This window comes from Ochotona curzoniae, unplaced genomic scaffold, assembly GCF_017591425.1.
Source record: "Ochotona curzoniae isolate NIBS_2020 unplaced genomic scaffold, NIBS_Ocur_1.0 scaffold_1852, whole genome shotgun sequence".
Classification (NCBI taxonomy): domain Eukaryota; kingdom Metazoa; phylum Chordata; class Mammalia; order Lagomorpha; family Ochotonidae; genus Ochotona; species Ochotona curzoniae.
In genome coordinates, this window is record NW_024467087.1 from 32329143 (window position 1) to 32354031 (window position 24889).

At 35.4% G+C, this 24889-nt stretch overlaps 1 protein-coding gene across 10 annotated transcripts in view; it reads left to right on the plus strand.

The window, feature by feature from the left end:
* RBM41 (RNA binding motif protein 41) overlaps positions 1-24889 on the plus strand; it is a 44988-nt gene that overhangs the window by 14097 nt on the left and 6002 nt on the right. For 7 of the 10 annotated variants that reach the window (XM_040999720.1, XM_040999717.1, XM_040999718.1 and 4 more), the window contains one exon: positions 13554-13957. The exons of 2 other annotated variants lie outside the window; for them this stretch is intronic. In XM_040999720.1, the coding sequence (XP_040855654.1) occupies positions 13554-13957 (404 nt within the window). Of the gene's footprint in view, positions 1-13502; positions 13958-24889 lie in introns of all 10 variants that reach the window. One more of the 10 variants, XM_040999714.1, reaches the window with a different exon arrangement.

Here is a 24889-nt window from a genome sequence, read left to right on the forward strand (position 1 = left end):
TTTTTGAAATCTGTACATAGCTTTTATATTTCTGTATGTAGTGCATTTTTGTACTTTTTAAAATATCTGATCACAGTTTTGCTCATTTTCATTATACATATATTTTTATCTGTCAACAGTTTTTCATTTTCAAATTTTTTCATTTTATACATATGTAACATTTGAAATAAATACATTATTAATTATGTCTTATAGCTATATTCTATATATAAGTATATATGACTATATTATATATTTATACATAATTTATATTGATGCTTATAGGCATAATATATTTATTATATAAGCATATATTATATGTTTATATATAACATATTTATTATAGATAAATATATGATGTATATTTTATATATGTACATATATAATGAAAAACCATGTATATGCATACATATAAAATAATAGATTCATCATTTGTATGATTTTTTTCAATTGCCAAAATAAACTTATTGTTTTAAATATATTTACTTATTTATTTCGAGGAGAGAGTCTCCATCTACTGGTTCACTCCCAAATGCCTACTTCAGTCCAGGGTTGGGCCAGGTCAAAACCAGGAACTTTGAACTCCATGCAGGTCTCCCACATGGGTGGCAGAGACCCAAATACTTGGCCAATTATCTGCAGCCTTCCAAGGCACAATTAGCGGGAAGCTACATCAGAAACAAAGTAAGTGGGACTCAAACTAGCATACTGATGCAGGCTGTCGGTAAAGAAGCAAGAAACTGCTTAACCCTCTGTGCCATAACACCTGCCCCTAAACTTTCCTGTTAATTCCATTTTTCTATGAACTTTTGAAGTAACCTCTTGTACCAAGATATTCACGTAATTAGATATGAGGATGCTTTGATAACTCTATCTCTGTTCGTTGTATCTGCTGAGATGTTTGAATCTATAAGCAACTTACCAGATCTCTTCAGTCAAAGTTTTTCCTGCTACAACCTCAGCCTTGTTTCCATAGAAAAATGTCTGCCTAGGCTAACAATTTTCCATGTTAGCAAATGCTGATTTCTGTTTTCTTAAAAGTTCCTTCCCTCAGTTTACCTCTTTGCTTACCTATTTTTACTATAACCATATGGAGAGACCAGTTTCCATGCTTTTATTGGAAATATGAGTTAAATATCCAGGTTTACCACTTGTAAATTGAACTTTTCTCCCAGCAATTGAATTCAATTTAGCCAAGATTCTGTCACTTTTATAACAAGAGTTGCCTTTCCTCCATGTCTAAAAGCTTTGATAAGGCCTCACTAGCAGAAACTTTACTATTTTCTAGCAACATTTTTTTTATTTTTTAGAAGAATAACAGTAACAGGATCATCAGAATTGGGGTTTTTTTTAAAGATTTATTTTTATTATTTTTTTATTGGAAAGGCAGATATACAGAGAGGAGAGACAGAGAGGAAGATCTTCCGTCCGATGATTCACTCCCCAAGTGAGCGCAACGGCCGATGCTATGCCGATCCAAAGCCAGGAGCCTCTTCTGGGTCTCCCACACGGGTGCAGGGTCCCAAAGCTTTGGGCCGTCCTCGACTGCTTTCCTGGGCCACAGGCAGGGAGCTGGAAGGGAAGCGGGGCTGCCAGGATAGAACCGGCGCCCATATGGGTTCCCGGGCGTGCAAGGTGAGGACCTTAACCACTTGCTCCACTGCGCTGGGCCCAAATGTTGCAACATTTTGTTCATTATGGGTGTGTGTGTGTGTGTGTGTGTGTGTGTGCGCGCGTGTATTTCTGTTTGTGTGTTCTCTCAGAAGATAGAAGCATTCTTTACCATTTTCTTCTTTCTGAGCTCTTCATGGAATTACTTTCAACATCCATATTTCTAAGAATGGAATCCTCAAGACAGTATGGGCTTGTTCTGTCAAAAACCTCAAATTCTTCCAGCCTGTACACATTACCCAATTTTAAAGCCAATTTCACAGTTTTAGGTACTTGTTGCTGCAATATCCTGTTTCCCAAAACTGGCATCTATATTAGTTTCTTAGAGTTGACATAATAAAGTTCCACAAACTGAGTGATTTAAAACTACAGAAATATATTCTCTTGAAGTTATGGGGGACAGAAGTATAAAATCAAGGTACTAGCAAGGTTTCGTCTTACGGGGAGCACTGAGGGAGAATTTCTTATGTATTTCGGAGAATCTCTTTTATGTATTTCTTCTAGCTTCTGGTGTTTTCTCCTCATCCTTGACTGGTAGATGCATCACTCCAAATTCTTCCTGCATCATCATGTGATGTTCTTCCTATGTGACTACGCTTCCATTTAGCCTTGCTTTTTCATAAAGACAGCAGTCATTGTGCTTCAGATCTGTCTTAATTCACCTCAATTTTAGCTAATTATATTGAAAGAGACCCGATTAACAAATAAAGATTATCATCTCAGGCTCCAGATAGATGTGAATTTTAGGGAACTACTTATTCAACTCAGTTCATTCATTTGTTGTTACTTCCTTGCCTCTCATTGACTTTTTAAAGATTTATTTATTTATTTTTAATGACTTAACAGAGCAGGAGACACAGAGAGACCTATCTGCTGATTCACTTCCCAAATGACCACAATAACCAGGGCTGGGCCAGGCCAAATGCAAAAGCTTCATCCACGTATCCCACGTGTGTACAGGAGTCCAAATAGTTGGGGCATTTTCTGCTGCTTCTCCAGGCCATTAGCAGAGAGCTAGATTGGAAATGGAGCAGCCAGAACATGAACTGGCACCATATGGGATGCCATCCTTGCAGGGGACAGCTTTTACCCACTGCATCACAATGCTTGTCCTACAAATTATATCTTCGTTATATGATGGATTATGTGCAGAGCGTTTAAAACATAGTATATGTTTAATTAGATCAAGAAATAAAGCATTACTCTAAAAGCCCAATTTAACCACTTCTCTGACTTGTGATAATAATTTTCTTTTCATTATATTTTCTCAACTCACACATTCAGCACTAATGTTTGTTTAGTTTTGGCTGTGTTTAAGCATTACATCAATGAATTGTTCTGTATTCTACTGAATGTTTCCTTTCTACTGAATATATTTGTGAAATTCATTTCTATTTCTCTGTACAGCCATGGTTCATTCATTTCCATTGAAGTATACTATCTCTTTATATGAACATGCCACAATGTATTTACTCATTTTCCTGTAATTGGACATTTAGTAAATTGTTTCTGTTAGGTGAGATTTAAGTATCAGACATGCTACTGTGATCATTCTTGTACATCTTTCCTGAGATACGTGTATAGAAGATTGTCAGGATATGTACCAAAGAGTGGCATTGAGAATGAAATGTTCACATGTGTTCAATGCTAATGCTAAATAATTTCTGAAGGAATGTCTCCAAGTTAAAATCCTACCAACAAGGTAGGAAATGTTCAACATACTCCATAACTTTGTGCACATAGGTATCATTAGACTCCAGTCTCATGGATATTTAATTATGTTTCATTGTGTTATCTCTCCATTTATTAATAGTTAACATTCATTTTGTTACTTTGAATGTTTCTACCCTTAGGCAAATTATTTTCTAAACCCTGTATATTGAAAATTTTTAAACACGATACAAAACTGAAATCAAAGCACTTTTCCTGTATATTTACCAACTACTGACATTCTTCCATGTTTGCTTAAGCTCTCTTCCTCTGTGTAAACATGTGTATACAGCTTATGATTAAACGATGATAGACATAAGCTTCATTATATATCTCCTAAGAACAAAGGCATTCTTCTATATAATTACAATCTTATCTTGACTCTTAAGAAATTTAACATTGTGATTCTACTCTTATCTAATGTAGTACTTCAAAAGATTAATGGAAAATAGAATTAAAAAGATAAGTTTGTTTCAGTGCAAAAAAACAAATTTGAAATCCATTGTTTTTTTTAACAAGGTTTATTTATTTTTATTGGAAAAGCAGATATACAGAGGGGAAGAGAGACAGAGAGGAAGGACTTACATCCGATGGTGAACTAAACCAATCTGAAGTCAGGAACCCAGAGCTTCTTCCAGGTCTCCCACGTGGGTGCAGGGTCCCAAGCCTTTGGGTCATCTTCAAATGCTTTCCCAAGCCATAAGGAGCCGGATGGGAAGCAGGGCTGCCAGGATTAGAACTGGCGTCCATATGAGATCCCAGTGCATGCAAGGCAAGGACTTTAGCCACTAGGCCATTGTGCCAGGCCCTGAAATCCATGGATAATTTTATCATAACATTAATCTTCCATGAAGTTTTCAAAGACACCCCTCCATAAAATTTGTAATCAGGTTTCCCAATTTCAAATCAAAATTGTATCAAAAGATATCATATATGATGACACATTTAATTTAGTTTTCCTGCGAAGTTTGTGTGTGTGTAAAAATGGTTATATTTTGGGATCTATCCTCTTAGCTATTTGTTTAGTTATGGTTTTAATTTTATTTTCTTGGCAACTAATTGATACTTTCTCACATGTTTATTTACCAAGTAGAAAGCCTCCTTTGTGAAATTAATAATGCCTGTTTAGAAAATGTAAAATGCCTACTGGCTACCTGAATGTTTTTCCATGTGTATCTTTGCCCAGAAGTAACCTTAGTTTAAAAGTCACTTTAGGCATGTATCAAAGTAATATGTCACCCCAAAACCCTAGGATTTGGTAGATCTGAAAGATTGCCATTTTCTTACAGGGAGGAACAAGGAAAATGTTAAGATTATATATCCTGAATATTCTGTCTTGAACCATCTAAACGTATGTGCATTTTCTTATAAATTTTTTAAAATTCTCTATTACATGTACTTATGCTTTGCTCATTATGCCTTGAAAATGTCTATTTCCATTCTGTGGCTGATAATACCATTGCTTTTATTGTATCTTTTGATGGGCAAAATTTTTCTTTTTTATGTAGTACAGTTTATTAATTTTCCCTTTATCCTTTGTGCTGTTTGTGGTTTGATTAATAAAATCTTCCCTACCATGAGCACAGGAAGATACTGTTTTTCAATCTATGTTTATGTTTCAGTCTAGCTTTATGTTTTTGCCTTTAATTCACCTGGGATTGATTCATATCTGTGGAAAAATGTAGAGTTCCAATTTCTTTATTTTATTTCATGTAAATAGCCCTCTAACACAATGACATATAATGAAAATGTTGTCCACAAATTGTTACAACATTGCTAACTGTATCATATACCGTGTATTCATATATGGCTGAATAATTTTCTGGCTCACTTTTATTCCTTTGGTCTTTTGGTCTGTTCTATAGCCAGTGTCATACAGTCTAGCTTTATGATATCTGGTACAGTTCCACACTTTATTCTTCAGAAGTGTTTTGTCCGCTTTTGACAATTTACTTTTCCATGTAAACTTCAGAAGCAATTTATCAAGTTGCACACACACGCACATACCCACATTCTTTTATTAAATTTTTGTTGGAATTATATTAAATGTTAAATCTGCTCAGATCAGTTCACATACACATATGTTTCTTCAGATCTTCAAATGTAAATATGATGTTCTATGATTCATTATTTAATGTCTTTTAGTTCATTTTTTTGTTTTCTGTCCTTTCTCACATTCAGTGATACTGACTAGTTTATTTTTAAACAACTTTGCTGAGGTATATAATTTACATGAATTGAAATTTACCTATTTTAAGTGAATTTAGATCAATTCAATGAATGACAACCACATATATACCAAGACTCTGTCTCTTTAAATTTGTCAGTTTTAGATATTTCATATAAATTGAATCTTACATTATGTAGTTTTTTGAATTTGGCTTTTTTCAGGCATACATAATGTTCTTAAGGTTTATCCATGTTATAGTGTGTTGTCAGCAATTTTATTTTGTTATTTAGTAATCTACTTTGTAGATGCAATACTCATTTTTTAAAGTCTATTTACCATTTTATTACAGTTGAGTGAGTTGAACATTTTAGCTATTATGAATAATGATACTGGGAATCTATTGCAGTTTCTTTTGATAAATGAAATTTCTGGGTCTATGGTGACTCCATAACCATCTTTGAAAATACCCAACTGCTTACTAATGTGGTTATACTACCTTACTTTCTGTTCAGCAGTGTAGGAAGATTCCTGTGTCTCTTTATCTTTGTCAGTATATTTTACTACGGCTTTTTTGTTACAGTAATTGATGTGTATGTATACCAATACATACACATATGTAATATATCATTATTCTTTTAATTTAAATTTCCATAATAAAAATGATCCAGAGTATCTTTTCATGTTCTTATTAGCTATTTATATGTCTTTCGTGAATATCTTTTGAAGTCATTTGCCCATTTCTTGATGGGGTTGTTTACTTAGTGTTACTTGATTAGAGTTCTTTGTTCATTTTGAATTAACTCATGTGTCAGAAATATGGGGGAAAGCATTTGGCACAGTGGTTAGAACACTGCTTGGAACACCCACATTTTCTATCCAAGTGTCTGGATTTGAGTTTGGCACAACTCCTGATTCCAGCTTCCCACTAATACAACAGTGGATAGATTAAGTAGTTGGTTCCCCATCACCCACATAGCGGACTAGTCTGGCCCAGCTCTGGTTGCTGAGGGCTTTGGAGGAGGAAACCACTAGATGGGAGATCTGTGTCCCTCTACCTTTGAAACAAATAAATAAACATAGTATTTAATTTGCAAATATTTTCTTTATATTTTAATGGCATCTTTTGATAGGAAACAATTTTTACTTTTTAGAAAATTTATAATGTGTTTGTTCGAGAGACAGTAAGTCTGCATGTGTATTCCTTTCTAATGATTCATTCCCCAAGTGCCTTGAAAAGCCAGAGCTGAAGCCAGGAACTGGGAATTCAATCTAGATCTCCTATGAATGTAGCAGACACCCAATAACTTGAGCCAGTACCCATGCTGCCCAGGATCTACATTAGTAGGAAACTGGAGCCAGAGCTTGGTATCAAACGCATAAACTCTGATTATGGAGTGTGAACATCTTGATCTTAACAAGACAAATGTTTGCCCTCACATCATAATTTTAATGAAGTTCAATTTATCAGCTTGTTTTGCCATTAACTGTACTCGTGATGTCAAGTCCTAAGAAACCTTTGCAAGATATACTCCTATGTTTTCTCCTGGAATATTTAGTCTTTACTCTTATATTTCAGTCTGTTCAATTTGTGTATATGAAGGCTGTAAAATTCTACTGTTATATATGAATTTCCAATGTCTGAACACTTTTTATTATAAACACTGTGACTTTCCCCAATTAAATTTTCATGGTACTTTTGTGGAAAAATAAATGGACTGTAAATATATGGGTTTATTTCTGAACACACAAGTGGGCTCTAATAATATGTACCTATGTTTGTGTCCTAACTCTCTTTATTGTACCTTTATAGTAAGTTTTGAAATTAAGTAGTATAATTTTTCCAAGTTTATTCCTGTTTTTAAAAATCTCTTTTCTCTATTTTAAGTCCTTTGTAATTATGTATAAATTTTAGCAGCAGCATATGAATTTTTCTATTAAATAGCCAGCTAGAATTTAATTGGGATTTAGTTGAGCCTGTAATTCAATTTGAAGAGAATTGTTATCTTAATCATGAATCTTCTAACCCATGAAGGGAACATGGCATGTCTCTTCCTTTATTTAAATATTATACAATGTATTTCAGTCTGATTTTATAGTTCTTAATTTATCAATCTTAAACTATTTTACAAAATGGATTTCTAGGTATTTAATAATTTTCAGACGCTTATGAATAAAACTGTTTTCTTATTTTCTGATTGCTACTTGGAAGTCTTACAGACATAGAGTTAATTTTTTGCACAGTATCTTATAGCCTGGGACAAAAATATTTTAGTAATTTTAATGGTTTTTTATGGTTACCTTGGAATTTTCTACATAAACAGTCGTGTGTCCTATGAATAAAGACCATTTTACTTCTTCCTTTCCATTTGAAGAACTTATTTTTGGCTTCCTTATATTGTCTAGTACAGGGGTGGGAAACATCCATCCTCTGGATTCTAAAAGGCCAGTAATATCCTTTGGTCTCAACCTACCAATGCAACTGCTGGTGGGAGTTGAAATTCAATAAATGTATAGCAAGCTAAATTTTCTTTAAAAGATGTGTTAATTATTTGAAAGGCAGAGTTTTAAAGAGAAAAGGGCAGGGAGAGAATCTTCCATGTGCTGTTTCACTCTGTGAACAGTCCCAACAGCTGCAGCTGGGCCAAACCAAAAGCAGGAGTTAGGAGCTTGTTACATGTCTCTCAAGTGGGTGCCAGAGGTCAAAACACTTGGGTTGTCTTTCACTGCTTTCTCAAACCGTTAGCATGGAGGTGGCACAGACAGGCTTTGAACTGGGTCCCTGTGGGATGCTGGCATCACAGGTAGTGGCTTTATCCAGTACACCAAAGTTTCAGCCCCAGCAGGATAGTTTTTATGTTGATAATTGTATATAGACCATAAATAATGTTATAAATATCCAAATGGTCCTTGACAGAAAACAATGTTCCCACCCCTGGTCTAGAACTTTTGTTAAAGTCTTCAGTTAAAGTGAGGAAAACTAATATTATTTTTGTTTTTCAATGAAAGGAAAGATTTATTCATTTTTCATTGGAAAACAGATTTACGGAGAGAAAGACAAACAAACATCTTCCATCTGTTGGTTCATCCCCAAATGGCCGCAATGGCCAGAGCTGAGCTAATTTGAAGCCAAGAGCTTCTTCTGGGTCTCCTATGCGGATACAGGGTCCCAAGGCTTTGGGCCATCCTCTAGTGCTTTCCTAGACTACAGGCAGGATGCTGAATGGGAAGTGGAGAGCCAGGACATGAACGGGTGCCCACATGGGATCCCAGTGCTTGCAGGGGTGGAAATTAACCAATTGAGCCATTGTGCCACACCCGAAAATAATATTCCTGCATTTTTCTCATCGTAGAGGAACAGATTCAGTTAAATATTATGTATGATGTGAGCTGTAGGTTCTCTATACGTGCTTTTTGATATTGTATTATTTTCCCATGTGTGCTATAATTATTCCATACATTTGAAGAGCTAAACAGCTCTAGAGGTTAGAATTTCCGAAATCATGGTGCTGGCAGGACTGTATTTCTTTTAAAGGGCCTAGAGTGAACTTTGCACAGCTCCTCAAGGCCACCTGTGTTCTTTGATTCATGTTGTATTATGTACATTGCTCCAAATTCTGCATCTATCATCTCATCTCCTATCCTATCTCTGACCTTCCTGCTTCCTTATTTAAGCACTGTTGCGATTACATTGTGCCTACCTGCATAATCTTAGCATATGTGCTGCCAAAGCAAGCACTCCTACCTGCGTAATCTAAGATAGCCTCCTTAACTCAGTATCCTTAACTTAAACATGGCTATATAGTCCCTTTTGCCATGAAGATAGGGGTTTGATATTTGTTTAAATGCTTCAAGGTACCAACTTTTTGTTTTGTTGATTTTCTCTTCTTTTGTGTTTTCTGTTGTATTGATTCATTGTTATTTATTTCCTTCTTCTTGCTTTATGTTTACTCTGGTTTTCTTAGGAGCTCAGGTTACAAATTTGAAAACATTCTTCCTTTCTGATAGTCATTTAGCTCCATTTCTCTCTGTGCATTATTTTAGCTGCATCCATACACTTTAGTGTGTCATGTTTCCATTTTCATTCAATTCAAACCTGTTTTTAAATTTCCTTTGAGAGCTCTTTGACTAATGATTATCTCTAAGTATGTTGCTTAATTTCCACATATTTGTGTTATCTCATACTTTGTGTTTTCAGTATCTTCACATTTTTTGAAGCATACTACCACTTTAGGTCCTCAATGTATTATCATTTGATAGGTTGCCTTACTTTCTTTAGATCTTCACTCAGATGTCAGCTAATCAATGAGATCTATCCAGATCAACATTAAGATTACAACCATCATCACTACTACCTCCTGCTTCTTCCTATCATGTTGGATCTTGCTGGATTCTGGTGGTTTTTTTTTTTTTTTCATAGTATTCACATCCTTCTAACATAGTTTAGCAGCTGTATAAAAGTAGATCTCTTTATTAATCTACTCCTTTTAGTCTAGAATAATACCTGGCTCATATTGCTGATCAAATATATGTCTATATAAATAAAGAGAAAGATAATATACAAAAATATATAATTTTTCTACTATATGCATTAGCATATTCACTCAGTTCTGTTTGGTCTGTAACTGTACAACTCAAGGACACTATAAAAAGATCCTGGAAAAAGGAAATTAAAGCTTAGTTTTATAAAAAAATGAAACCCGCACATAGATGTTTCATAATATACATTTTACACAATTTTAAAGGTGTTTCATATTTATGGACTTGAAAAATGTTTTGCATCAAAATAAACTTATCTTTTAATTCCACTTTCCACCATCCTTTTGAAATGTCTTCTTACATATGGCATTATTCTTTGTCATCTCTACCAGTCAGTTTTCTACTAGGATCTCATTGCCTTCTTATAGTTTTCTGAATCCTACCTAAATATGGCTAAGTACTTTTGCATATATTCTTGGCTATGTGAATTTCCTCTTTTATACAACTTCTCTTTAATCTTTTCTCCATTTTCCTTATGGTTTTCCATTGTTTCTTAGTGATTTCCAGGATCTGTATATTCTGGATTTACGTTCACTATTGGTTATTCATATAGCAAATACCTGTTTGTATTCTATGACTTTTTTTCCTCATCTTTTTATGACACTGTTGATAAACAGAAGTTCTCAATTTTTATGTAGTTGATTTATCTATTTTTATCTGTAATGTTGAGTTCTTTCTGGGGAATTTTTGGATCTTAAGAAATGCTTCTGTACTCTTATGCCTTGCTGGTGGAAATACAGAATAATTTAACTCCTATAGAGTGGAATTTAGCAATATATAGGGAAATTACATACACATATACCGTTTGTCTCAGCAATTCCACTTCTTATAGTATATTTCTAATATATACTGTCTAAATACCAAAGCTTTTTAAGAGCATTATTCATAATAGCATAAGACCAAAGTGTATCATTAGGAGAGTAGTTGAGTAAACTATTTGCATCCATACAATGGAGTATTGTGCAGTATAAGAAGAAAGAAGAGCTCCACATATTAATATGCAATTATCAATAGTTTACATTGTTAAATACAAAATTGTAGTTACTATAACAGTGTTTATACATTACCTTTTATGTAGCAGAGAATTGTAATTAATGAAATATATATATGTATGTATGTATGTATGCTTATTTGCTTATATTTTCAAAAAGAAATAGTGGAGTCATAAGCCAAACCTTAAAATTAAGATATTGTTTATGGGGAAGGAAGGGAATGGGATGAAGGGAACAGAGATGGAAATGACACTTCTGTAAAGATGCTGTATAAAAGTTTTCACTATAGATCCACGTAAATGTTTTACATAATTAAACTGTTAATCGAGGAGGGGGAAAAAATCCCTAGAATTCCATAACAACCTGAAAGAAATAATCCTAAAAAAAAGCAATAAAGCATAACCACACAGAAGATTCAGTTAGAGTAATTTTAAAGCCGTAATTGTATATTCCTAATGGGTTATATTCTCAGAACAAAAGGAAATGCAAAGAAATGTAAAAATGCGTTCAGTGGCTTTTATTGTTGATAGTCATGATAACATTGTTATTGACATTTTAAAAATCTTTAAGTGTATTGTAGGAAGAAGCTAGTGAGTATTTTTACTAATATTATTAAGAATAACCAATGTTTTAAGTTTATGAGGAAAGAGATATAAATCTAACATCAAAATGTGTAAGTAGGAACCTTGCAAACGTATATTTGAATTGGAAATATTAATATGGTTTCACGATTTATTTTCCTCAAAAAATTTCCTAACTGTGTTCAATCAGAAGGCCTGGAAGCAACAGTGACTCAACAACGTTAAGCATGCCTGGCAACAAACAGTGGTGTCTAGACACCACTTCTCTCTAGAAGGAATTACAAGTCCTTGGAGATAGTATAACGTATTTGGGTTTGTGTGAGATGAACACAGGGTATCTTACTTTGCCAGAAAATCAGTAAACAATACAAGAAGTGATTTGAAGGGGACTCTCCCGGTCTTAAGTAGTTTGACCACAGAAAATAATTATTACATTTAATTGAAACACATGTAATACAGGAAATCACATGTTCTCATAATTATACCAAAAATAAGCTTTGGACATTTCTAAGGTACTAACTCACTTTTCTCATAACTGATAAATAATGGGGTGTGGAGAATCAAGCATGATTGTTTGAATGAAAGAAATCAAATAGTTGGTGACGGTAAGTTCATTATAGAATTGTACATAGTAGATACAAAAGAAATAATGGAATTAGGAAAGCCCCACCTTGCAAGTCTTAATAAATTAATAGGTCTTGGTAATGATCACCAGTGGATGTAAAATCCCTTAGGTTAGAGGTAAATGAAAGAATTTCATAATGAAAAGATGAGACTAATGCTACATGAATCTGTGTATCAGTCTCAGCATCACTAAAAATGCAGCCACCAAACAGGGTGTGCTTAATGCCATGATGTGATATAAAGTCCACATCTGTGAAGGATTCTTGCCTAACAATATTGAACCTGAATTTACCCTATAGATCAGTACTGTCCAATGCAGCTTGAAATGGTGATGTAAATAGTTTTTATTTCTTCTCTCCAGTGTGATATCCACTAGACACATGTGGCTACCAAGCACTTAAAATGTTAAAACTTTGAGAAAGTGATGTTAAAAATTAATTTAAATAAACACGTGGCCAGTGACTATTGTATTAGCTAGCATCATTCTAGAATTAATTGTCAGGAAATAGGGGACTGAGGACTAAGTTTAAAAATACCATAAAGAAAGAATTGATACTATCCATTTGTTCGTAGAACAAATTTAGTTTCTCTAATAAATCAATAAATAGGAAAGGAAGTGAGCTGGAAGGGTGGAAAAGAATAAGAGACAAAGAGACTTAAAAGGTAATAACAGCCAAAGCCCAGCTTAAATCCCAGATTGAATAACCAAATATAAAAATTTATCTTTGAGATAATCAGGGTAATTTGAATATGAACCTAAAGTTAGATGATACTAAAGAATTACTATTAATGTTGTGAAGTATGATTTTGCCATACTGGTTACATTTTTTAAATGTTCTTATCAGTTAGCAATGCTTATAAGAGGTTACCTTAAATTTTTTTGCAAAAAATGGAATTAAATTATTATTTGGGGTACTAAAAATTTTTGAAATTTATGCATGGTTTTGTCATACTATGTATTTTTAGGAAGTTTTTGAATACCTCTCATGTTCTTGTATTTCAAAAGTTTTTGCACCACAGTAAACTTTAATTCCATTACCCAAACTTTCTGAAATACTCTTGTATTTGCATGATCCTGAGAATCCCAGTCATCTTTCTTGCCTCACTGTGATTCTGGCCTCGCCTGAGATGTACTACAAAAAGCTATATACTATTCTCATTTGTCACAGGTTGTGAAGAATTGCCCTAGCAGTTTCTGTCTATGAAATCCAGGATTGAATTTTGATTAATTTGTCAAAGGCTGTATTGGTAGGTTTTGTAGAACTTCGCTATCTCTTTGTCTTGATCCAGATGAACCCCATAAGAAGATCAAAGGTGATCCCATGAACAACCTGGAAAATTTTTACCACGAGATGATAATGAAAAAACGTCTTGAAGAGTTCCAACTTATGAGAGGTGAACCCTTTGCTTCCCACTCACTGGTCTCAGCCTCCTCAGTGGGAGATAGTGGCACAGCTGAGAACCCATCATTTCTCAAGGACGAGGGAAAACAGGCAGCACAGGGTAAAGGTCCAGGTCTCCATGTGGCAAAAGTTATTGATTTTTCACCTGAGCAGTGTTGGACTGGGCCTAAGAAGCTGACGCAGCCGATAGAATTTGTCCCAGAAGATGAGATCCAGAGAAATCGTTTATCAGAGGAAGAGATCCGCAAAATTCCTATGTTTTCTTCATATAATCCAGGGGAGCCAAACAAGGTATAGGCCAAATTAAGACAAACAACATGGGTTGTTTTTCATTTTTATTTACCTCTACTTAAAGTGATACTTTTAAAACTGCCTTTGGTTTTTTTACCAAGGACTCATGATACAAGCACAGTGATTGTGTTTGTCCTTGACCTTGGCTATTCATTCTCTGCTTATCACAATAACTAGCATATTTTCTATGATATTCTTTGTGCCTTTGTAAGTTTCTAAACTACCTTTAGAATTTTAAAGGTATCTTGATGAGACTCATCCATACCCGTTAGAAATTCTGAATTGACATTAAAGTGATTTCTGATTTCCTGAGCTACTAATAATCAAGCAATATTCATGGGACCATCATGGTTGTTAACCAGATTGCTACTGGAATTAATAAATAATTGACCCTTGATTGTGAGTAGGGTTTGTTTTTACCACAAGTTTCTCTTCTGGATGCTCCACCTAGCGTTCATGTAACATATGATTTAAATTACATTGGCAAAACATTAAATGGAGAACATAGGCCCTCTAAGGCTTTAATATATTGGCAAACATAACTGAGTAATTATAATCTTTGTCTTATTAACCAAATAATATAATATGCATGCTATACTACAATACTCCAAAAATTGATGTCAAATGGAATTTAAAGATAAATTACATTCTCTGAATTTTTTTTTGAAAATCACTCATATGTTACATCTGGAACAGAAAACGCCTTTACTAATGTCATGCAAAGAAACAACGTAAGCTGCTGGAACATGTACTTTGTTTTATTTCATTTCAAAAAACAAATAATAATGTCAATCTGTGATTCCTGCTGAATTTTTCTAAAAAGCCACGGTAGGTAAGGAATATTGAAAAATTCCTTTGTTTCATAGAATTTTTGATATATTCTTGCTCATACTTCAAGGATAGCAGCATTTTTTTTTTTACTTTTTCTTAGGAAATATTATGGATATACCAAAAGCTATGTCACACACCTATGTACCCAGCCAGGCACTTTAATCAGTTCTTAATGGTTTCCATATTTCCTTAATTTAAAAAATAGCAAACTACTGTAGTTATACCTGAAGACTTCCACATATCCCTCACCAATCTTGTTCTTCCTCTTTCCTGCTTCCTCCTTCCTCCATGCCAGTTAAATACACTGTTTTGAATTTGTCATTTCCCATTGTCATGCACATTTATATATTTTTTACCATATATCCCTATGCATACAGTCCCCAAGTTACAATAAATTAGGTTACAATATTTTTGGACATTACATTGGAGCAGAAGGAATATGCATTCAGTAGAAATGGTATTTTGGATTTTGAATTTTGATCTTTTCCAGAGTATAATGATATGCAGTGCTGTACTCCCTGGTGATGCTGGGCAGTATGGTGGCAGTGAGTCCCAGCTCAATCAGTCATGTGATCTTGAGGCTTAACAACCAATGCTCTATAGTATGCTGTGCTGCTAAGCTAAAATGAGTGGTAGGTCAAGTGTAGTAAATGCATTTTTTACCTCCAGTGTTTCAATTTACAATGGATTTATCAATAACCCCACTAGAAGTTGATGAGCTCTATATTTATAGTGAACATAGTATTGTGCACGTTTTTTAATATTTTCAGCTTATTTATTTATTTATTTGATTGCAAAGGCAAATTTAGAGAGAAGGAGAAACATGTTTACTCCCTAAGTCTTCACATTGGCCAGAGCTGAGCCAATCCGAAGCCAGGAGTCTGGAGCTTCTTCCAGGTCTCCCAAATGGTGCAGGGTCCCAAGGCTTTGGGCCATACTCTATTGCTTTTCCAGGCACAATGGGAAGTGGAACAGCCAGGACCCCCCATATGGGATCGTGGGTGCATGCAAGGCGAAGATTTAGCCACTAGGCTATTGTGCCATACCCAGTACTGTGCACATTTTTGAAACTACATATTCTTTTTACACTCACTTTTTTGACTTAGTATATGTAATGTTTTACAGTTTATTTCAAGTGTAACAAGAAGTGAATAGTGTAGCATTGTAGAGATACACCATAATCTATTTTCCAGTTTCCTCAAGATTTGTCCTTTCCATTATTTCATTGTCGCAGATAATCCTGCAACAAACATTACTACACATTCTTTATTATACATATGTAAGAGTTTCTCTAGGACAGAAAAATTAGTTTGGTCACAGTATATATGTGTGTCTATATAAAATTTATGTTTGAGTTGCAATGTAAGATACAGTTCTTCCAGTAGATCTCAGGTTGGGAAAGAAAATGTTGTATTGCAGTGATTCTCAAATGCTACTGTGTATCAGAATCACTTCAGGGACATAAAACAATTGCAAGAGTGGTATTTGGTCTTGATTAAGAAGTCATTTAGGATGCCCAGGTCCCATATTTGAGTTCCTGGATTTGAGTCTTAATTTCACCTTCTTGCTCGTACATACCCTTGAAGGCAACAGGTTATGGCTCAACTAGTAGAATCCATGCCACCATGAGGGAGGCCTGCTCATCCCTAGCAAATGGGAGATCTCTCTTTTGCTCACTTTCATTCTTGCTCTCCCACCCTCCTTTTCAAATAAATACAATAATGCAATAAATAAGGGAAAGGTTTTTACAAAATTGGCTTAACTCCCAGCATTATTGACCCCATTAACTCTACAGTGGGCCTGAAAATTTGCACTTCCAGTACAGTCTAAGGAGATGCTGCTAGTCAGATTATGATACTTTAAGAATCAATTTTCTAAGTTGTATACCTAGGAGTGGAATTACTAAGATGTAAGATATGTGTCTTCAGCTTTAAATGATCAGGATTTCAGAGATCCACTTTGATCCTAGCCAAGACTTTGTAACATTAGACTGTTTGTTTTGCCCAGTTACTTTTAAAGGTATCTCATTGTTTTACTATGTATGACCCTGATTTTAAGTGAACTTATGTGGATACTGATCATTTATTAGGTTCCAGGAACCCTCTGTGAATTAACTGTTCTACACCTTTGCCCTTTTCTAGATCATTTTTCCTATGTGTTCTAGTTATTTAAAATATTACTTTTTAAGGATTTATTTATTTGAAAGCCTTGTTTTAGGAACATCATGACAGCACCTGGCATTATAGCAGAATGGTTGCCTGTGACATTGGCGTCTCATATCAGAACATCAGTTCAAATACCGCTGCTGTGCTTATGGTCCATCTACCTGCTGGTGTGCCTGGGAATCCGTCAAAAAAAAAAAAAATGGCCCAAGTACTTTGGCCCCTGTTGCCCATATAAAACACCTATACAAAGTTCCAGGTTCCTGGTCCTGACCCAGTGCCAGGCATTGTGGCCATTTAGGAAGTAAACCAGCAGATGTAAGATCTCTTTTTCCATGTGTCTTCCCGCCCTGCTCTGTCACTCTGCCTTTAAAGCAAAATAAATCTTTAAGAAAGGACATCATAGCAATACTTAGTAAAGTTGAAGATGATCATACCGTATAAATCAGCAGTGTCACTCATAGATACCTATCACAGCAAAACTCTTGCACAATGCATATTAGGAGATTTTACAATGTTCACAGTTTGTAAGCAATGTGCATGTTCATCATTAGGAGAATAAAGCATGGCATATGCATAAAAGAATAATATACAGTAGAGAAAATTTAGGACATTGAATTATAAGAATCAATATGGATGAAATCAATGAGTATAACTTCAATTTCAAAAAAACCTAGTTGCCAACTTCAAGTATTAGCTCCAACATGTAAAGTGTTTGGAAATCAGAACTTTCCATTTTACAGCAAGAAAAAAAAAATCAACAAACTGAAACTCAATGACTCTTCTTGGAACCATTAGAAAAATCAAAGCCACAGGGCAAACTGCAACCCTGAAATCTTGGGAGACAAGTGATTACAGAAAATTACATCTCACTCCTGCCTATTGGGAACAGAAGGCACTGGAGCCATTAACTGGTAGGAGCACTTAAGCAGTAACTTGAACAAATTGCTTGAGGTAGAGTGTAAACTAGCAGAGCACTGACAAACTCCTGGGAGATGCACTCTTAAGTGAACACTTACATCTTCATTGCTTTTGCCTAAGGTAAAAGGCTAAAGGAAAAATCCTGTTTGTAGCTCAGGGAGTTGAAAAGTGATCATTTTGAGGTAGTGTCAGAACTTGATCAATACAACCAAGAGCTACCCAGCAAGGCCAACAACTTTACCAAAGTCTTATCTAACTCCAGGCCCATCTTGTTTTCTTATATTAGTTAATAAATAGAGATAGGCAAAAAAAAAAAAAAAGCTGTGAAACCCTTGTGAAGGTTGCAAGCTGGTGACACTAAAAGACTGAGACTTGATTGTGTGGTTACAGAGTCCTTCTGTTTCCCTCATACCTTACCACCAAATCACCAGGGCTGCAGTATGGTCACTGAGAGTTATCACTGAAATATCTGCAAGGTTCAGACTTTATTTAAGGAGTTTGTAGGGAAACCCAAAGGAAGCAAGAGAGATGAAAACAGAAAAATTTGAAACCTCTCACTACAATTAGAGCAGACATAAAGCACAGCCCAACTTCTGGAAAGATTAACATGAAGCCCCATGCCAGGTAGGAGTATTTGGCTTAGTGTAAAGACATTGGTTAGTATGTCCTGATTCAGAAGCTGAATACCTGTATCTCACACCCAGATCTGACTCCTAACTCAAGCTTCTTCCTAACACTGACTCTTGGAGGCAATGATGGTGGCCCAAGTTATTGGGTTCCTGCCACACATGTGGGAGACCTGGATGAGTTCTCAGCTCCCAACTTCAACCCTCTGGCCGTTCTGGACATTTAGGGAGTTGAGCCAGTAGATAGGAACTTTCTCATTGTTTCTGCCTCTCAAAAAGAAAACATCTGACAATTTGGCATGTTTTGTTTAGTTCCTGTTGTTTAATAGATTGTGCCCAGCATTCAACAACAACAACAAAAATAAGGCATAGAGATTCTAACTATTAAATATATATATGTTAATTATATATATACATATATATAACACAGTACCTATGTGTCCATATTTGCATAATGGATTGGAACAGTTAAGTAAATGAATGGCAGATTTCTCACAATTGGGATTTATATCTTAGAGATGAAACTAGAATGACTGATGTGGTAGTGATTTTTTAAAATCTTTGTTTTTATTTATATTTGAAAGGCAGATTTACAGAGAGTAGAAGAGGTAGAGAAAGATCTTCCATCCATAGTTCATTCCCCAAAGTGCCACAATGGCCAGAGCTGTCGATACAAAGCCAGGGGCCAGGGACTTCCTCCAGGTCTCTCGTGTGAGTGCAGGCTCCTAAGGACTTAGACTACACCCTGCTGCTATCCCAGACCATAAGCAGGGAACTGGATCAGAAGTGGAGCAGCTGGGATACAAACTGGTGTCCATATAGGATGCCAGCATTTTAAAGTAGAGGATTAGCCTATTGAGCCACTGCTCTGGCCCCTGGTAATGATTTTATAGTCAGATATATAGTCTGAACTCATGTCTAACTTATATAGATGAACACATATCAAAATATTTATGTGTACAAAAATTAGTCTTAACACATTTTTCTCCTCTGTTGTTTGGGAGGATCCAAATCAAAAGACACTCCATTAGTGACAAGTATGCCCAGAATCCACGTATTGATTTCTAATGCAATTCTCTGATTACAAGAACCAGGGCTCCTTGATGAAGTGATTGCTTCTAATACCAGAGCAGGAAACATACAAGATGAGCCTTGTGCATCTTGTAGTGCAAGAAAGGGAGAAGTGGTGAAAAGAACAGTAACAACAACAAAAACAACAACAAAAAAACATCGTTGAGGTATTTGGTAAAGGAACACAAGAGCTGATTGAAAGTGCTTCCAATGACCAATGCTGTGCAACAAATTAAATAAATGAATGTTGGATAGTAATCTAAAGAATAGAATAAGTATTCATTACTCTGATAGCAATAGTTGACTTAGTAAACAAAACAGATAAATGTTCCAAGAAATAGAATTTCAAATAATTTATGTAGATACTCTACCTCAAGGAATAAGAGAATCACTATGAGATTTAGTTAATAATGCATCATATTGGCTCATTAATTATACAAATTAACAATCTTTCAAGATACTGATAATAGGAAAATTGGGTGAGTGGCATATGGCAGGTCTCTGGTCTGTTGTCTCAATTTTTCTGCAAATGTGAAACTGCCTAAAGTCAGTTTAAAGTTAACTGCAGAAGAATGCATACCAGAACAATACTATTTATGTAATGATTAAAAAATACCAAATAATACAACTATATATCATGTAAAGATACTAGGAAGAGCCACATTCTTTTTGACTTCTTGAAGATTCTATTTTTATTATGAACATAGCTGTATCATTTTGTGTCTATCTAAACACATATGAATATGTTATAGATGTAGATAAACATGTACACATGTACCTAAAACTTCGTGAATGATAGAATGAAAAATGTTTTATTTTGTTGCAAAAAATTTTGAAATCTATATATAGATTTTCATAATATGCATTTTCCATAAGCATTTTGAAGACTCTTCATTTATGTGCACACAGAGAGAGAGAGAAAGAATAGAGAAGGTATATTCAAATGAGCCCTATCTACCAGAATTCCTCCTTGTTCTTTTTTTTTTTTTTAAGATATTTCCTTTAGGATGTATTTATTTTTATTGCAAAATCAGATATACACAGAGGAGGAGAGACAGAGAAGAAGAACTTCCGTCCGATGATTCACTCCCCAAGTGGCAGCAACGGCTGGAACTGAGCCAATCCGAAACCAGGAGCCGGGAACCTCTTCTGGGTCTCCCATATGGGTTCAGGGTCCCAAAGCTTTGAGCCATCCTCAACTGCTTTCCCAGGTCACAAGCAGGGAGCTGGATTGGAAGTGGAGCTGCCGGGATTAGAACTGGTGCCCATATGGGATCCCTGCACATTCAAAGTGAGGACTTTAGCCTCTAGACCACAGCGCCAGCCCCAAAAGATATTTCCTTTTAAAGGGGATCTTTCCTAGTCTGTTTCTACTTACCCCCTTTTGGTGGTTATTTAGTTTGCTGATGCTTTCCTGATAAATAAGCTTTTGAAAGCAAGGATTTGCAAGCACCAAAAATTACCTAACTGAATCACAAGTAAATTACCTTGAACCTTTGCCTTTAAGATACAAAGTGCATAAATGTTAAATATGTTAGTATCAAGGTTTAAAATATTTGACACAGATGTTCTACTACTTGCTTATAGTGTTTAATGTATTTATTCATATATTTCATGATAAAATCATTTAAGTCGGCTCTATTTTCTAGCTCTTTTCGATTCTATTCGTATCCTAATTTTTTCCTAGTTTCTCAAGCTGTTGATGGTTATAACTATTGCATTGTTAATGTATGAAATATTTTTTCCTCTTTTTTGCTGTGTTTAAAAAACACAAAATTGTCCTCTTAACAAAATTTTAAGTGTACGTGTTAACTGTAAGCCTATTGTTATACAGTAGACCTATATAAAACTTTCTCATTTTGCATGATTGAAGCTTTCTACCTATTAAATAGCATCTCCTGATTTGCCTATCCTCCTTGTGAATAGCAACCACCATTGTACTTTCTGCTTTGATGGATTTAACTTTAAATATTTCATGTAAGTGGAGTTGGGAATATCTGCTCTGGGACATTCTTACTTCATTTTGCATACTACTTCAAAATTCATCTGTGTTGTAGAATATTATAGATCGTTCTTTTTCACATTTGAATAATATTCCATTATTTATATATATACATATATATATATATATATATATACCCCTTTTTTATTCACCAATGGACATATGCATTGTCCCCATCTTTTGGCAATTATCAGTGCAGCAGTGAACATGGACTGTGTATATATCTCTTGATTTCAACTCTCTTGGATAGCAAAAAGTGAGATCATTGGATTCTATGGTAATTGTATTCTAATTTTCAGAAAACTTTGATACCATTTTCTATTCCCAACAATATACAAAGGTCCCAATTTCTCCATATTGTCAGTACTTATTACTTTCTGGTTTTTTGATAATTCCTTTCTTACAAGTATGAAATTATACCTCGTGATTTTGTTTTGAGAGACAGAGACAGAGAAAGTTCCCATCCACTGTTTTACTTCCCATATGATCACAGTGACTGGGAATGGCCTGAGCCGAATGCAGATACTGAGAACTCAATCCAGGTCTCTCATATGGGAAACAGGAACAAAACTACTTAAACCATCCCTGCTGCCTCCCAGAATCTATAATATCAGGAAACTGGAATCATATGCCAGCAGCAGCATTTTGATGTGAGATGTGGATATCCTAACCAGCACCTTAACTACTAGCCCAAACATCCTCCTTCCCATTGTGGTTTTGATTTGCATTTTCCTGGTGATTGGTACTTCTGAGCATCTTTTCAATTTTATAGAAAAATGTCTATCAAAGTGTTTTGCCCATACTCTAATAAGGTGATTTAGTTTTGCTGGTAAGTTAAATGAGTTCCTTAGGTTTTTCAGATATTAATGCCTTAAATATTTTTCTCCTGTTTTTTAAGTTTTCTTTTCACTCTATTGTTTCCTTGACTATGCAAAACTCTAGTTTTATGTCCCTCTTGTCTGTTTCTGCTTTTGCTGCATGTGCTTTTGGTGTGATGTCCAAGAAATCATTGATAAAACCAATGTCAAAAAGCTTCTACTCTATATTTTCTTCTAGGAGTTTCAACATTTCAGGTCTTAAGTCTTTCATCTATTTTTAGTTGATTTATGTATGTGATCTAAGGTAAGGGTTCAATTTCATTATTTTGTATATGACTGCCTATCTCTTCATGCTTTGTGGAGACTATTTTCCCCAACGTGTGTTTTTAGCATACTTCTATAATATCTCCTAATTGTAGAAATGTTTTTGAAATAAGGCATTGTGAGGCCTGTAATATTGTTCTTAAGATTTTTTTCTTTGGTTTTTGAGATAATTTTCAGTTTCTTTTGAATTTTGGCATTTTTTTCCACTTTTGTGAAAAAACAAAGTCTCCGGGATGTTGCTAGACATATCATTGAAGCAATAAATCATTTTGAATAGTATTACTATCTTAACAATATTAAATCTTCCAAGCCAGGAACAGAGTATCTTACCATTTAATTTGTGTTACTTTTAATTTCCTTCGACATTATTTATTTTTCAGTATACAAATATTTCAACTTTTTAGGTACATTTCTCAGCATTTTTTTTCTTTTCAGTGCTATTACAAATGAGATTGTTTTCTTAACTTCCTCTTGGTAGTAATCATTACTAGTATATATAAATGCAAATGATTTTTCTGTTAAGTTCGTATTAAACAACTTAATTGAACTTGTTAATAGATTTAACATTTTTTGTTTGCCCCTTATGGCTTCCTGTATGTGTGATGGTTTCATATATGAATAGATATAATTACCCTTATTCTTTCATATTTTGGATGCATACCTCTCTCTCTCTCTCTCTCTCTCTTTCTCTTAATTCCTATGGCTAAAACACCCAGTACTGTGTTGCATGGACATGGCAACAAGAGTAGCCATCTGCTTTTTGATATCACAGGAAAAGTTTTAGGTTTTCACCATTTAATATTTTCTTGATTGTGGGCTTTCCATATATAGTATTATGTTGAGGGAATTTTATTGAGTTGCTAGTTTGTTAGGTTTTAAATATTTACTTTTTGAAAGACAGAGTTACAGAGAGGAAGAGAGAAGAAGCAGAGATGTTTTATCCTCTGCTTCACTTCCAAAGTGGCCACAATAGCCACGATTAGGGCTGGCCAACGCCAGGATCTGGGAACCAGGAGCTTCTGCCAGGTCTCCCATATTACTAAAGGACTGAAGCATGTAGGCCATCTGCTGCTTTCCTGGGCACATTATCTGGGAGTTGGATCAAAAGTGGAACAGCTAAGACCAGAACTAGTGGTCTTGTGGGATGCTGACATTAGAGGCAGCAACTTAACCAGTTAGGCCACAATACCAGCCCTTGTTGAGTGGTTTTAATGCAGTATAGTGGTGAGCTCGGCAAACCTGTCTCCCTGCCTGCCCACCTGGGCAATGTTAGTAGAGCTTGTCTGCTTTTGTGCTGGTCTTATTGTTCTGGAACACGGCCTGCCCAGGTGTAGGGGACAAGTGTGTGTTCATGGAGTGATAGGGACATCGGCGCTGTCACCGTGGCAGAGAAGGCCGAGACTGGGGATAAATGCAAAAGCCTCAGGTACGACGGAGTTGGGCCCCTGGGGATGGCCTGCTAAAAGTGGGGAGCGGCATATTGGAGCAGAACCCACACTATCCTCCCCAGCACTCCGGCGCTTGGACTGCATTTGTTGAAATGATTCTGTAAAAAATGTATCACATTGGGCAGAGCACAATAGCCTAATGGCTAAAACCCTCACCTTGCATGTACTGGGATCCTATAAGTCCACCGGTTTGTATCCCGGCTGCTCCACTTTCCATCTAGCTCCCTGTTTGTGGCCTGGAAAAACAGTCGAGTATGGCCCCGGGACCTTGAGACCATGCAACTGTGTGGGAGACCCATAAGAAGCTCCTGACCCCTGGCTTCGGGTTGGCTCAGCTCTGGGCGATGAGGCCACTTTGGGAGTGAACCATGGGTGGAAGATCTTTCTGTCTTTCCTTTTCTGTGTATATCTGACTTTCCAATAAGAATAAATAAGTCTTTAAACATTTATTTATTTTTACTTGAAAGTCAGAGTTACAGAGATAGAAGGAGACACGGAAAGAGAAATCTTAACATCAACTGGTTCACTCCCCAAATGGTCCCAAAGGCCAGAACTGAGCCAGTCCAAAGCTGGCAGGCAACCAAGAGCTTCTTCCAGGTCTCCTACATTGTTGAAGAGTCCCAAGAACTTGGGCCATCTTCCATTGTTTTCCCAGGCCATTTGCAGAGAACTATATTGGAAGTGGAACAGCCAGGACCAGAATCAACACCCATATGAGATGCTGGCACA